At 41.8% G+C, this 16,522-nt stretch overlaps 1 protein-coding gene across 1 annotated transcript; it reads left to right on the forward strand.

Moving 5' to 3' along the window:
• Window positions 1–519: 519 nt before the first annotated feature.
• Window positions 520–10,776, forward strand: ace2 (angiotensin I converting enzyme 2). Its single transcript, XM_061225861.1, has 17 exons — window positions 520–702; window positions 1,929–2,087; window positions 2,359–2,452; window positions 2,833–2,976; window positions 4,244–4,356; window positions 4,744–4,849; window positions 5,350–5,447; window positions 6,336–6,508; window positions 6,685–6,911; window positions 7,226–7,370; window positions 7,549–7,647; window positions 7,789–7,917; window positions 8,801–8,979; window positions 9,161–9,219; window positions 9,404–9,504; window positions 9,713–9,829; window positions 10,578–10,776. The coding sequence occupies exons 1-17, from the start codon at window positions 520–522 to the stop codon at window positions 10,774–10,776; spliced, it is 2,325 nt and encodes a 774-aa protein (XP_061081845.1).
• The last annotated feature ends 5,746 nt before the right edge of the window (window positions 10,777–16,522 follow it).

Raw genomic sequence — 16,522 nt, forward strand, 5'->3', positions numbered from 1 at the left:
AGGACAGAAGAGAGGGAGACTGCTCATGCAGCCTAAAGGGACTCATTGACGGAGAGGAATGTGGTGCGTTCGAGAGGCCAGGTCTGAAGCCGGACTGGTGGGGGTCCGGCAGGTTATTCTGTGAGAAGGAAGAGAGTTGGTTGGAGGCAGCTCATTCAATGGATTTGGATAGAAAAGGAAGGAGAGATACCGTTCTGAATGCAGGAGGGGTCCAGAGTGGGTTTCTTTAGGAGTGGGGTGATGTAGGCCCTCTTGAATGATGAGGGGAAGTAGCCAGAGGACAGAGAGGAGTTAACAAGGGAGGTGACAAACGGGAGGAGCTGATAAAATAAATTAAAAAAACGAAAAAAGACCAACGGAGAAGGGAGATCAGTGCCGCATTTTGAAAGCCAGTCAGAAGGCTGGGGGAAGGCTACGCCTTTTTGAGTTATGGTTCTGTTCAAAGGTCAAGCAGAGCCATTGATATAGCAATAAATAGATAATGCTGGTCTCTCAGTGTCTCTGTGGTCGGGTACAGTGATGCATGTGAGGTTTATCTTAGTTTTGGCCGTGGCCTATGTGTCCGGCCAGGGCGACTTGGAGCAGCAGGCAAAGAAGTTTCTGGAGCAGCTGGATGTGAATGCCACGGATTTAATGTATCAGTATTTGTTGGCATCCTGGGAGTACAACACCAACATCACTGCGGCGAACTCCGAGAAGCTGGTAAGTCTATATCAGGCAGGTATATCATCTGCGCTGATTTTCCCTGACTGGAAAAACTGATTTTCAGACGCTAAATGTCTGTCTTTGGCTTAATTGCCAATATTCTCTTGATGTTGGCCTATGTGCAGCCATTCCCTGCCTCTGGTTAAAATATTTCAGGTCTGAAAATCTGAAGTGATTTCTGACGAATGAGGAAAAATCTGAAAAGACCACAGCCCTTACAGGGCATAGATGAGAAGTCCTACGGCTCCAACTGTTGTCTGTGAGAAATGCACTTTTGCTCCTTCAGAATTTGAGACATCATGGAAAAGAAAAAATCTGAAAACTATAAAATGAATTTCAGTCTAGCAATATATTATAGTTAGGGTTAGGGTTGATGTTCAACATGTAGTAGCCTACATTCATATATTTCAAAAAGAAAAAAAATATTAAAAACAATTTTCTAAACTTTTCTCTCAAAATTTTCAGCTGAATCACAGTTTGGGAATCTTAGATACAGGCTCTATGGCAGTATGTAACTATAGCTTGATCTGGACTGTCTTCAGGGAATATCAGGAATAAATTGGCAAAGTGTAGTCCAAAGGCTACATGTGGTGGCAATAAAACAATGGCCTAATAGTCTTCAGATTTTAATCTTTCAATCCTCAAGCAGCTAAATGAAGATAATGCTTAAAACTAGGGGGGTAGTATATTGCCTTTCTACTGGTATGGATCTGATTTGCAATGGTAGGCTATGCTGTTTTGCATAACTGTCATCAAGAGGTTTGTGGAAACACATGATGGAGTCATAACTAAGTGACAGAAATGGTCAGACCTCACCCCAATATATGCATAGTGTGTTTTATGTTAGATGGTGTGTATTCTGTGCCTCAACAATATTCAGACATTCAGTCAATATTCCTACAATTACATGCCATGTTTCCTCAAAGTATATTCAATATAATCAACATATTGACATTGAAAAGAATCACAATATTGCTGGACCATAATACATACAAATATATAGTTATTTAAGGTGACATTCAGAAGATATTTTGCATATGTTCAATTTACTGCAGGGATTCTTATTAATGAAGTGCCTCACATAAGCATTCAGCTCGCAGACCCTATTCACCCTATTCAGAACTGCCTGCCCCAGTCCCTCTCACCATGCTGACCCTTGCTGTCAGTGTTTAGGAAAAAGGCGACCAGGTTGAAAATGGTCTCTTCTTCTTTTTCTCCCTAAGGCTGAACAGGGTGCGATATGGGGAAACTACTACAGCCAAGTGTCAGATGAATCCCTTGCTTATCCTGCTGATAACATAACGGATCCACTCATCAAACTGCAGTTGGTCATGCTTCAGGACAAAGGGTCGGGCGCTTTAACCAAGGACAAAGCGGATCACGTAAGTCCTGCTGCATTAGCCCAGACAGAGTTAACATTAATAACTGTCTTTATTATCAACAATCAGCAAGCAATCTTAAAAATAAACTCTATTAAGCGATAAACTCTCTATTAACACACTCAACAAAGTGATGCCAAACATCTTGATAGCGGCTGCAAGTAAAACCATAACGCCGGAATATCACTTGGGTTCGTCAAAGAGTCTGACGCAGAGTACACTAACTCAGCGAGGGAGCAGTTATGACTGAGTGCTTCTCGTTCTCTCCCAACAGCTCAGCAATGTGATGAGTGAAATGAGCACTATCTACAGCACAGCCACCGTGTGTAAAGCTGACGACCCCTTCGACTGCCAGACCCTGGAGCCAGGTGCGATCATCCTAATCTTTAGCGCTTCCCTCAGTCGCCTCAGTTGGCTCAGGGTGTCCCGTGCGTCTATCGTGTTGGCTCTGCGTCCACCAGAGACAGCGCGCAGTGATCGGCGTCTCCAAAAGTTGAGATTCAGAAGTCGCTTGTAGCAACCATAGAATTTGCTTTAATTTAGATTGAAGGTACCTGCATAAATGATTTGAAAAAATACTTAGATAATTTAGGAATATAAATATTTTTATCTCTTCAATAATAGTATGTCATCATATGATTTGTATTTACTTTCTTTAAAATAAATAGCTTGGCTTGACAATGTCCTCTTCTGCTGATGTAGTGTTGCATGTACCACAGCTCACCTGGCTCTTGGTTGCCCTCTGCAGGTCTGGAGAGCGTCATGGCAAACAGCAGAGATTATGACGAGCTTTTGCATGTGTGGGAGGGCTGGAGAGTGGAGGTGGGAAAGAAGATGCGTCCGCTCTACGAGGACTATGTGGACCTGAAGAATGAAGCTGCTGTGCTGAACGGTAATGGGCCGAACGTCTGAACCAGTGAATTAGTGGAGGACATATTCAGAAGCATGCATTGTCTGAGCGAGCATTTCTTCTCTCATTGGGTGCTGTTAAGAGCAGTACAGTAGTGTACTGTAGCACTGATTGGCCAAGCATGGTATACAGCGGTGCACAAGAGATCATGGGAATTATGTGTGGTACAGATGAAAATTATGGCCTTCATCTGCTGTGGTGTAGTGTGTCCATACACTTTCCATTTTAAGACCTGGAACCCAGTGTCAGGGATGTAACAAACAGCATGCTCCTTAACTCTTGATTCATTAACTAAATTGACCACTCATAGAACAGTGTTCATAACTTGCAATAATGGTAATGTGCATGCCCAGTAGTCACGATCATACAGATGGTTTGCACATACAAAGATAGAAAAGAGTGCTTTACATCTGGCATTTACCAACATTTAGCCCCTTGCGAAAGCACATTGGGCTTTCAGACTATGCATTGCCATGGGCCATAAGCAGCCCTTAGTTCCAAGCTAAGCTTCACCTACATTTTAACAAACATGACAGTCAGTGGTATCTCAGTGGGGCCCAAAGCCTTCTCTTAAACTAATCATGAATTAGTTTATTGGCAAGTAACACACAGCTTTTTCAATTTATCCTTTAAAAATCTGTTTTAATCGCCAAGAAGCCCAGCCTACACTTATCAAAAAGACACACCACTCTCTATTATCCACTGTGTTAGTCTTCAGAATAACCAGCAATAACAAAACCTGCAAGTCAAGATCATATTGTTGATAATGATAATGTTGATAAAATGGGTATAAATATGTAAGGCAAATAGAAATAAATGCATATGCTACTAAACTGCCAAATTGAAGAGAGCTGGCTATATCTGATGGTACTGACTATTTAATAAATTAATCGTTGTATTCATACTCAAGGGAAATTAATCTCCAACACTGCTTAGTGATTTTTCAAAATTGTTTTTAACATTTAACATGATGTGAAGAAGCTGCGTGTTAATTTCCGATGACTTGTTAATCAATGAAAATGAAAGAAAGGTTGACATCAAGATTAGTTTAAAGGAAAGTCCATTTTGAGCTCACGAGACACCACTGATCTGACCTTTGGGGGTTGACTTATATGTTTCATGAGAACTAGAGTAAAAGAAAGTACTACTGTGGTGGTAAATGTAGTGGGTGGTAGCCCATGACAACACCTGGATGTGGGATAAGCATATCCCAGAGCTAAGGTAATCATGGTCTCTGTTGTACTGAAAGGCTATGCGGATTACGGAGACTACTGGAGGGGAAACTATGAAACAATGGCTGAAGGAAAATACAGTTACACCCGCAATGAACTCATGGAAGATGTTAAACAGATATACAATGAGGTATGGTTCTCTCTACACAGAAGTTTCTTACATTACATGCCTCACATTGCATAACAATCACTTGGCCAGCAAACATGGTATACAGCGGAACTTGTTAGCCTGCTAGCACTGGAAGCTTGTCTGAGCTGGTAGCAGGTAGGTCAACCAGCTACCTGCTCTTTCAAAACATAGCTTAAGCTGGTCAAACCATGTCAAGCCGGGAGCTGGTCTGAACTGGTCAACCAGCTACAAGCGGCTTCAAAAACCTAGCTTGAGCTGTTTTTATCAGCAGGGATCAGTGTTACTTTCAGGAATACAAAAAAGTGCTATCAGCAAAAAGACAATACTTGCTATGTTAAAGCTTGTACCAGTGTGTCACCTGACATCCCTGTCATCAAATTTTTTCAGATCATGCCACTATACAAGCAGCTGCACTCTTACGTGAGGGGAAGACTGCAGAAGATTTACCCTGGGACCATGTGCTGTAATGGGGGTCTTCCTGCCCACTTGTTGGGTAAGTCCATGAAGCAGCGGACAGGCTGGGGATTGTGGCTGAGGCCTACCTGCTGCTGGGTTTACGGTGACGAATGCCACCTCTAGCTCATGGAAAGCTTGAATGTGCTTGATACTGAATGCTGGAAACCCAAGCATTTGTATATTGCTCGAATATAGATTTTCTATTGACTTAACTCATTTATGAAAGAGTTTATGAAGGCTCCTACCCCTGTAATGACACATATACAGTACTGTATGTACCATGAAAAATACAATGCTCCTTTATCTAAGCCCAGCTGGTTACAGTATGGGAAGTGGGGTTTCTGTTTTATCATGACTTAATGACCAAATAAGTAAATAGTTCTTGGATTTTACATCATTACCATGTATGAGGTTTGATAAAATAGAAACATTTGGCTTTGCTGAAAGTTGTCTAAAATTCACTTGCATAATATAACTAATATGTGGCCCTTGGTTTTTGTTGTTTTAGTCAAATATTGCTTTTCTGTTGTATATCAGGTGACATGTGGGGGAGGTTCTGGACAAACCTTTATCCGCTTACAGTCCCCTTTCCAGATAAGACAGACATTGATGTAACCTCTACTATGGTTTCTCAGGTAAGTCTAGTCATCTAAAAATGTGATCTTACCAAAATTACACGTAGGGTGAATTCAGGTCATGCAGTCATTTAGGGACACCACCATCCCTGGGCCACACAATCCATGTTTCAATTTCTTTTTTTTTTTGTTCTAAGACATTTTGTAGAGTATTGTTATTTATGTGCCAGAAGCGATTGGTTTGTCCCCAAAGATTCCTGCTTTGGACCCCAAAATCCTAGAGCTGGCTCTGGTGCTGTGACCGGTGGTGTCCGGACTTGTTTATTTCATAGCTGTTTCTTGTTACTCCAGGAAACCTCTTAACATACCTACATTCACTCACTGAGCACTTTATTGGGAACACCTGTATACCTACTTATTCATGCGATGATCTAATCAGCCACCTATGTGGCAGCAGTGCAATGCATAAGTTAGAGTTAATGTTAACATCAACCATCAGAATGCACAAAAATCTCAGTGATCGCAGTGATTTTGATCGCGGAATGATTGTTAGTGCCAGACGGGCAGGTTTGAGTATTTCTGTGATTACTGATCTCCTGGGATTTTCACACACAGCAGTTTCTAGAGTTTGCAGAGAATGGTGTGGAAAAACAAAAAACATCCAGTGAGCAGCAGTTCTGTGGGCAGAAACACTTTGTTAATGAGGTCAGAGGAGCCAAGGGCCAGATTGGTCAAAGCTGACAGGAAGGTGACAGTAATGCAAATAACCACACATTATTACAACAGTGGCATGCAGAAGAGCATCTCTGAACACACAATGCATCCAACTTTCAAGTGGATAGGCTACAGCAGCAGAAGGCTTAATAAGTGTAACAAATAAGTCTAATAAATACCTCAGAAAGTGCTCACTGAGTGTGTGTGTCCTTGACATAATGCTGTCTTTCTCAGGGCTGGGAGCCATTAAGAATGTTTCAAGAAGCTGAGAAATTCTTTCAGAAAGTGGGTTTGTACACGATGTTGCCAAACTTCTGGATCGACTCCATGTTTGAGAAGCCCACTGATGGCAGGAATGTTGTGTGCCACCCAACAGCCTGGGACATGGGGAACAGAGAGGACTTCAGGTGATTTTCAGGAGAAATCCATCCGAAAAACGTTTTAACATTTGCCCATAAATTAATCAATGCTAATTTTATTTTAATTTTCCCTAAATTAAGTATTTAAGGCCTCGATTCCTTTCTGGGGACCCTTTGAACCTTAACCCCCCATCTCCCCCTCCCACCCCACCCCTCCCAAACAGGATAAAAATGTGCAGCATTGTGAACATGGATAACTTCCTGACTGTTCACCACGAGATGGGCCATAACCAGTACCAGATGGCCTACCGCAATCTGCCCTACCTGCTGCGAGATGGTGCCAATGAGGGCTTCCATGAGGCAGTGGGAGAAATCATGTCCCTGTCCGCAGCCACGCCCAACCACCTGATGTCCTTGGGTCTTCTGCCCCCTAACTTCAAGGATGACAATGGTATGTCCGCGGCAAGACAGGGCAGCTTCAAGGCCATTGAAGTCTGGCTCCATTTCAAACACTGGGATTGAATTTTAGCTAAATGCCTGCATTTATATAGCGCCTTTATCCAAAGCTCTTGGAATGGGTGAATGATAAGCTCTTGATGCTTCTCATTCACCCATTCATACACACACTCACACACCAACAGCGATTGGCTGCCATGCAAGGCACCAACCAGCTTGTCTGGAGCAATTGGGGGTTAGGTGTCTTGCTCAGGTAGACTTCAGGTAGCTCCATTCTGACCTCCCCTTGTGTCTCCTCTTCCTCTCTAGAGACAGAGATCAACTTCCTGTTGAAGCAGGCACTGACCATAGTGGCCACTCTCCCCTTCACGTACATGCTGGAGGACTGGAGATGGCAGGTGTTCCAGGGTAAAATCCCCAAGGACCAATGGATGCTGAAGTTTTGGGAGATGAAGTAAGACCTGTCCCCAATGCCTCTGGCCTTAAGTGTGAGCATGGAATTGCCATGACTATGATATATATACTGTATATGTGTTTGTCATATAGCACGTCATGATTTTCATGGCCATTTGGGATATGAAGTGCCAGATCAATAAAATATTTGAAACTTGTTAAACTCTTACCTTTCGCAGGAGGGAGCTGGTGGGAGTGGCTGAGCCGTTGCCCAGAGACGAGACGTACTGCGACCCTGCTGCCCTCTACCACGTGTCCAGTGATTACTCCTTCATCAGGTGCCAGCTCCCACCACTGTCCCATAAAGCCAGTGCAAATGATACCACAGAAGAAGCCTCGGAGAACCGTATAGTGGCATAAACAGGGTTGTTAAATGTAACACATTTCTGACCTCAAACCATTTCCCCTGTGTTTGGTAGGTACTTCACCAGAACTATCTACCAGTTCCAGTTCCAGGAAGCACTGTGTAAAGCTGCTGGCCACCAGGGACCATTGTTTAAGTGTGACATCAGCAGCACAACCAACCCTGCCACTGGCCAAAAGCTCAGGTAAACCGTTCATATACAGGACATATTACATGCTATTTAGCTGACAGTTTTATCAAATGCGACTTACAGTTGATTAGACTAAGCAGGGGACAATCCCCCCTGGAGAAATGCAGGGTTAAGGGCCTTGTTCAAGGGCCCACCAGCTGTGTGGCTACACCGGGGATTGAACCACCAACCTTGCGGGTCCCAGTCATGTAGCTTAACCACTAGGCAACAGGCTGCCTCTGGACGTGGATTGAATATGGTTAATAATTTGTATACTGTCTCATTGGAATATGCAGCTCTTACTATGATGTTGGGTTTGAGGGGAGGGGGGGTCCTAATGGGGTGTGGTCTTAATGAAATTATTTGTTCAATACATGTCTGAAAGCTAAGTTACTGATACCAGGTGAACTGGTTGGTGTGATATCCAAATTACAGCATTACCTCCACAGCAATTCTTCTTCATCCACTTTGATTGCACTTTACAATTGGAATGCACTTTAAGGGACAACTCAGAGAGTTAATATTTATTTCAACAACATTACAGTAAAAGTGATGACCAAGAGATGAATCACAGAAGTGTTTGTTTAGTGTATTTGATGTTTGTCTTATGCAGCACTCAAAATGCCTTAATAAGTATGAAATAATACATACTGTTGTCATACGCATACTGTACATAAATATCACACGCATATTGTGACCAACTGCTTTTTTAGGTCGTAAGACATTCCAATGTGTCATGTTTGTGTGTATGGGCTAAGACCATCATTTCAGAACCGATGATATTGTGACAGCAGTCTGCTTTGAGAGAAGAGTTAAGGGAATTGCATACCACTTGCAGTGGTGGAGATTAGATCCAACACTGGAGATTGGAGCTTTTTTCTTTCTTTCTTCACAATAGGGCAATGTTAGAGCTGGGAAGATCAAAACCATGGACCGAAGCTCTTGAACAAATTTCAGGCGCAACAAGGATGGATTCCAGGCCCCTGCTGGAGTACTTCAGAACCCTGTTTGACTGGTTACAGGAGGAGAATAAGAGAAACAACAACAAGATTGGGTGGGACACAGCTAAGGATCCCTGTAAGTACTGTAAACACACAAGCACTGTAGTACCAATAACTGCGATGGGTTTTGTTAGAGGTTATAACTCATACAGGAAAGAGGTCTCTCTCTTCATATCCCTTTACTTGGCTTAGTTTCCTTATTGCTCATTTTAATTGCCTGTTCCCAAAACTGCATTCTCCCATCTTGTTGTCTACAGATTCAGCGGATGCCTTCAAAGTGAGGCTGAGCCTGAAGTCAGCGCTTGGTGATGAAGCGGTAGGTGGGGTTGCAGAATGCATGGGGGGTCAGGACATTTGGAGTTAAGACAGGTGTTTGTATGTGACTATGGCCATCTGCTATGTCTCAAAGTGTGTGTGTGTGTGGGGGGGAAGCAGTTGCTTCTTTTTCAGCAGCACTTGAGATTTCTTGGTGATCCTATCATGTTTGGCTTGGCTTTCAGTATCCCTGGAATGACAACGAGCATTACCTGTTCAAAAGTACTATGGCATATGCCATGAGTCAATACTACCTCCAGGAAAAGCAGATGCAAGTCAACTTCATGTAAGGATCAATGCCCGATATTACCTTCCATTGCGACATATAGCTTGATTTTCTACCTCTGTGTTTCCAGTACCTATATTTTCTGAATATGGTGCTCCACCTTTCTTGCACACCATGACATGTTGTTCTTTTCTCACTCGCACTCTCTTTTTGGCTTTATAACGGAAGCATAATTCATGAGTTGTCCTGTTTTTCTTTCTGCTTCTAGCGCAGAAAACATCTACACTTACAAACTGACTGAGAGGGTCTCCTTCTACTTTATTGTGACCAATCCCAAAAATTCAACAGCGATCATCCCAAAGAAGGAGGTAGAGGCAGCCATTCGGTGAGTGAAAGGACTGGCTTGTGTGTGGATGACATGCATCACATACTTTTATGTCATGTGTTTACTACACTTTCCTTTGTTTTTTTTTTTTCCAACATACTGCTGTGTAAGGCTGTGTACACTTCAGGGATAATTTCTATGTAATCACACGTTTGCTTGTGTCTGTTTGTTCGTCAACAGTTAGATAAAGTTGTTTTGCCCTGCTCAATTGATAAAGATGTTTTTTTAAGAGTTGATTCAGCAGGAACAAAAATGATATGTACATGGCTGGAACAATGTAGAATGTACCAGTGTTGTTTGGTTTGATGTAAAATGTAGAGCATATCAGAAAGCTTGCTGCTTTGTTTCAGAGAAGGCACCATAGTGATGCAATCTCTCCTTGCTGCATGTCCTAAAGGGGGCCTTATCTTAGTGGTCCTTCTAAACTCAGAACGGATTATATTCTTGACAATTTGGATCAGATTTCTTTCTGTATATGCATATTTCCATAAATGAACATTTGTTCAGGTACATTAAGGAGTGATCCCCAGACAGTGCATGACCTCACTTACTTGGTGAGGGGTTCGGAAAGTTCTGGCACAACAAGAGCACGAGAGCATTTCACGAGAGCATTTACGTCGTACTTCTGAGTACACCCCAAATCTGAGGTGTGCAGCCCAAACTCACCTGAGCACAATGTGAGTCCGCTGACAGGAACATTAGAGAACTGTGGCCTTCAGTGAGCGTTGTCCGCTGCGTTTGTTTGCAGACTGTCGAGAGGGCGGATCAACAGCGCCTTCCTGCTGGACGAAAACACGCTGGAGTTTGAAGGTCTGGTGGTGGAGCTGACCCCGCCCCCCGAGCCCCCGGTGACGGTGTGGCTGGTGGTGTTCGGGGTGGTCATGGGACTGGTGGTGTGTGCTGGCGCGTACCTCATCATCTCTGGGATCAGGGCCAGGAAGAGGTGAGTGAGGTCTGGGGGTTCACCGGGTGCTGTGTGGCTGAAAATGGAGTGATCTGCGCAACTATGTTTTAGTAACATACGTAATTTCAGATATACTTAGACACAATCACATATGTTTTGTTTGAGTTTTATATTATTTTGTATTCTTATTTGTATTTTTTTTAAACATTAGAGGATCTGTTTTTAATATGATATGATCTGCTTCAGCATGTCTAGAAGTCGGTTTGCTTTGTCCCATATGCATATGTGATATGCACCACCAGAGAAAATCATCACGTGTTTCCTTATTTACAGTAAACCAAAGGCAGACGAACCGGAAAACCCGTATGAAACTCAGATGGAAGGGGTGACAAACAAAGCCTTCGATTCAGACAATGAAGAACCAACGGAGTTGTAGATGTTGATTTTTGGACAGCAATCACACTAATTTTGTACACCCCTTCCGTGAATTGTATCTTTTGGAAAAGATAGAAGACAGACTTGTGCCTGTCTTGACTGGGCCCTTTGCGTTAACAAAGCTTGTTATGTAGATTAATTCAAATCTTATTCTTCGTTGTAAGAATTTATTGTTTAAATGCACAAAGTGTATATTTGAGGGCAGTATTTTAAAATATTACTGGTAGATTTCAATCTTACAGTTTTTAGTGGTACACAAGTGTAGTAAGATGTTGAAATATGTATTATATATATTTTTGTAATGACAAAGACAGAAGGCCGTATACAAATGCATATTCTTAAGTATGTACGTCTTTTACTTCTGCTATTGATATTTTTTAATTCAATTTTGATAGTAATTTTTTCAAGCTTACTTATGTGAGGTTCATATTCTGACAAGATTAAAAGTACTAAGTTTATATAATATGGACAATATACATTTTTAACAGAGTTAAACATATTACATGAAAGTACTTTGTTTCCAATGTCTAAAATGCACTTAATAAATGCAAAATAAAATTGATGTACAGTTAATGCTGTGTGTGTGTGTGTGTGTGTGTGTGTGTGTGTGTGTGTGTGTGTGTGTGCGTGTGTGCATATACAGTATATATATGTATTTGTTGTGTAGTGTATGTAATACAGTGTTTCACCCTAATAAATATTTAGGTTGATTTTTTCAGATTCCTCGCAGTTATATAAAAATGTTAACACTTGCTGGAGGAAAATCTAATTTTCCATTCTATTGTGTACAGTCTAAGCCAAAACTAGAGAGCTATTTTTCCCTTACACTTTAAAGTAAGTCATTCCTTCTGAATGCATTTAATAAACGTAACGATGCAAGGGCGGCCTGTAGCGTAGTGGTTAAGGTAAATGACTGGGACAGGCAAGGCTGGTGGTTCTAATCCCAGTGTAGCCACCATAAGAACCACAAGGCCCTTAACCCTGCATTGCTCCAGGGGAGGATTGTCTCCTGCTTAATCTAATCAACTATACATTGCTCTGGATAAGAATGTCTGCCAAATGCCAATAATGTAACAATGTACAGTAATGCTACCTTAAATACATTGCTCCATGTTGTGTACTGTACTGGAGACAGACTGAAGCCAGTACTAGCTTTACAGTCACCTCAACACTAACATCATAGCAACAAACAAATGCTGAGTCAAGTGAAGTTCATGCATGAAAGTGTTTGATAACTTGAAATGGAAAAGGAAGTCCTCTTGGTTGATACAATTGCACCAGACAAGATCAATTGTGCTCAGAAATGTATTTGAATCCAAAACAATTATGTATTTGACCCAAGTCTGCAATCAAGTATACTTTTGCTTTGTATGCTTATATATATATATATATATATATATATATATATATATATATATATATATATATATATATATATATATATATACATATATATACACATACATAATTGCATAATCAAACAATTGTGCATGTACTGACTTAAAATATACTTCTTAATAATACACTAAAGTTGACATGACAGTCAAGTATACAAGAAGGCTATGCTTAAGTATGTTGAGAAGTACATCCATCCATCCATCCATTATCTGAACCCGCTTATCCTGATCAGGGTCGCAGGGGGGCTGGAGCCTATCCCAGCATACATTGGGCAAAAGGCAGGAATACACCCTGGACAGGTCGCCAGTCTATCGCAGGGCACACACACCATTCACTCACACACTCATACCTATGGGCAATTTAGACTCTCCAATCAGCCTAACGTGCATGTCTTTGGACTGTGGGAGGAAACCGGAGTACCCGGAGGAAACCCACGCAGACACGGGGAGAACATGCAAACTCCGCACAGAGAGGCCCCGGCCGACGGGGATTCGAACCCAGGACCTCCTTGCTGTGAGGCGGCAGTGCTACCCACTGCACCATCCGTGCCGCCCCGAGAAGTACATTAATTGAATTTTATTTCCTTATAGTTGACTAAAGCGTAACTTGAATGACAGAAAAAGCACTTTTTTTAAATGTAAATAGAACTAGGGGAGACCGGGGCACAAATTAACATAAAACATAAAATAGCACCTCCATACCAAAAAAGCCTTTGGAAGGGTGGCATGAAGACAGCCCTTGCTGAGTGCAATACACAAATCCTTTTTGGCAAAAAATTGAATCATTTGAATAATGACTGGAAGAGAGTGCTATGAGACCAAAATTGAACATCTTGGCCATACACACCATCAACATGTTTGGTGGCAAAATTGAATGCATACAAGGAGAAGCACCTCATATCTACTGTCAAATATGATGGTGGGACATTGATATTTTGGAGATGTTTTGCTGCCAGTGGTCCGGGGCACTATTTAAGAGCAATGGCAATGAATGGCAAGATCAATGAATTCAACAAAATATTCAGAAATCTTGGCAGAAAATGTGATTGCTGTACCTCTGCTAGGAAGTTTTGGTCATCTAACCTTACATCTAACCTTATCGCAAATAAAGAGAAAATACTCATGGCTGTCATCTTTGCCAGGTGTTTGCACAAAGTATCAAAGGGGAGCCAATAATTGTGGAACCTGTTTTTGGTGGAACTAAATTTTTTATTTGAAAATTTTAAGACTGGTTGATTCCATTGAATCATTAATAAAGCGTACTACTTCACGCATGTTGGAAAATAAAGCTTATGTCAATAACTATTATTTTTAGTTTACAGCACATGACTGTCAACTAAATATGTACAAAAAGGACATATTTATTAATGGTGCCACTAATTTTGAAAAGATTACTTAAATATTATTTCTGATATTCTACAGAAAAAGATATGAAAATGTATTTAGTTGTGTGAACTAGACTTATATCTTGTGAGCCCATCTATAGTATGGTCTCACTTTTCCCCATCAAGTTTTTCAACCCGAAAAATAAAAGGAAATAGAGAAACTTGGAAGAACTACACTGTTCTAACAGCATTGTTATTTGTAGACGCCACTTGACTTCACGTGTTGAAAACTGCTTTTATCATCCCCGAGGACCACGCCACAACGGTGGAAATGGAGGGTGCAGTTTAGCACACAGGACAGAGTTCACAGATAAACAGCCTGTCCTTATCAGGCCTGCCTCCTCCTCCCAGCCTCCACTCGGCTATCACTGCTAGCACCGCGCCTGTTCTTCCCTCCGGGAACCCGCTGTTTACAGCACGCAGTCAGGCCGTGATAACGTTTCACAATAACTGCGATAAAGCTAATTCCCCTATTTCCCCTGGCTTTACATCCACAGGGAGGGTGCGGATTGAAGCAGCTCCTCGGGTCTGAAAGCGACGCCGTTAAAATGCCGGACTACGTCTTCCTGCAGTAGGAGGACGGGCCTTCATTGCGCAGACTGCGGAGGGCAGTCGGGTTTAGGAGAAGGAATAAGGAGGTGGAGCTGTGATTATTTTTATTATTTTATTATTGAAGTCCATTTTAAAGATCTCACCTCGGACTCACAATCCGGCTCTGAAAAGTGTAAATATAAAGAATACAGCCAATGCCCCATATATTAGTCTGCAGCTGACATGCATTGATTCGGTGGAGTTCTCCTCTACAAGGTGCAAATAGTATACGTAAATGTATTTATTTTGATGAAACAAGTTAAAATAAGTGAGCTCTTAGACTGGGAGTTAAGCCGACTTGGGCAAGAATCCTATCCTTAAATGGCACAATACAGAACAGTCGTCTGAAGGTCCAAGTTGGTGAAAGTATGACCTTTGTAAACTTAGTTGTGAGTCATCCACATGGAAGAATTTACTGTCATCATGAGACATTTTTTATTTCTTCATTTTGGCAGCCTCATACTCTTCATTTAGCTAATTTTTGACTGTGCTAGGAGCAAGACATTGTTTGACTGCTTAATGAAAGTTTTCATTTGCCCATATTCTCATTTGATTACAGATACGCTCCTGGGCCAAATTTCACCCAAGTACTCTAACCCACAAAAGCTGTCAAGGAGCCATTTAGATTTTTGTCTACCTTTTAGCTGACAATGGGTGGCAGATTTTCGTCAAAGACTGTTGGCTCGGGCGGAGGTGTTTCCACTTTATAAACTCCCCCCCCCCGCTCCCCTACCTCACTGAACCTTCTGTCAACGGTCTATAAAAAGAACTAAGGAAAGTCCACGGCGTATCTAAGCGAAGAGCGCAACAGAAAGCCAAAAAGAGAAACCAAGAGGGTGCTAAAGAAAATGACACGCTGTAAAGCAGGTCTGGTGAAAAAAACAAAAGAGACGAGGGCCAGGTGCCGTCCACAGAGCTAAGAACAGGTCCGCTAAGACTCACTAAACCATGCCCAAATTTCACAGACCAACACGGCAACTTCTGTGGATTTGGGCACCCATATGCGCTAGCAAGCCAACACAGGCTCATGCAGCAAAGGACAATGAGCCAGAGACGGGCCTAGGAAACAGAGACCCTTATAGGGCTACAACAGCTGAAACCCATCAGGGGTAATTACACTGAGAGAAACGAACGCGTGGGTGCCCCCCAGTGGCCCAGAGCAGAACTACGCTGGGCCGCCACCTCTCAGCCTTCAGTCTAACAAAGGATCTCAACGGTACGACTGAAGCCACTCACATTACCCAGTACAGGAATGTGTGGAATTATCCTGTCCCTTTGTCAAGCTTGTCATAGGCTGTGAGTGGGTCAGCGCAATATTTACTCTTTGTCATTTGTTGGTGATCTTCTTCTTCAATGGAGAGTCATGACTTCCAGTCAATCGCTGTAGAGTAGGCAATTCATGTAGTGGCAATAAATCAATCGACCATTTGCAGTCAGGTTTTCATAACGGACATTTCTGGAGGAAATAACAAAGGAAAAAATCTGGGGAATTATTACTTCCTCTTTTACCTTGAGAGTTTATCTACTTGAAAATAGTAGTTTATAAAGATTGCAAAGATGAAAAGCCTGCAAGGACATTGAACATAAACAGATAAAGATAAAAAGAAAGCCAGTAATTTTTAGAATACAAAGATAGAGCAAGTTATCTTCAAATGATTAAAAAGACTTTTAATTGCTGTTTTCAAGAAGTGACGCACGTCCTACACTGTTAAAGGTATACACTGTAAAAACATGATTTAGAAATATAAACACCAGGTAATCAAATTCTGGAGAAAGTAACTCAGCAATTTTGGCTGCAGTGATTTTGTATTCTGGCAAAAAATAAGATACATTTCATTCTTATCAGATCAATAGGAGGTCTCACTTTGGCTAATTGAGATATTAGTCCTGCCCCCAGTAACCTTTTATAAAGTGTTCGAAAATTCAATATAATATCAACTACATAGCATGGAACACGTTTCCTCAATTATTGTTTACACTT

This window comes from Conger conger, chromosome 17 (genome assembly GCF_963514075.1).
Source record: "Conger conger chromosome 17, fConCon1.1, whole genome shotgun sequence".
NCBI lineage: Eukaryota > Metazoa > Chordata > Actinopteri > Anguilliformes > Congridae > Conger > Conger conger.

Coding starts and splice junctions, on each gene's coding strand:
- ace2 (XM_061225861.1), top strand. CDS start 520: ATGCATGTGAGGTTTATCTTAGTTTTGGCCGTGGCCTATGTGTCCGGC. Junction 2,453..2,832: donor CTGCCAGACCCTGGAGCCAG/GTGCGATCATCC, acceptor TGCCCTCTGCAG/GTCTGGAGAGCGTCATGGCA. Junction 9,830..10,577: donor GAGGTAGAGGCAGCCATTCG/GTGAGTGAAAGG, acceptor GTTTGTTTGCAG/ACTGTCGAGAGGGCGGATCA.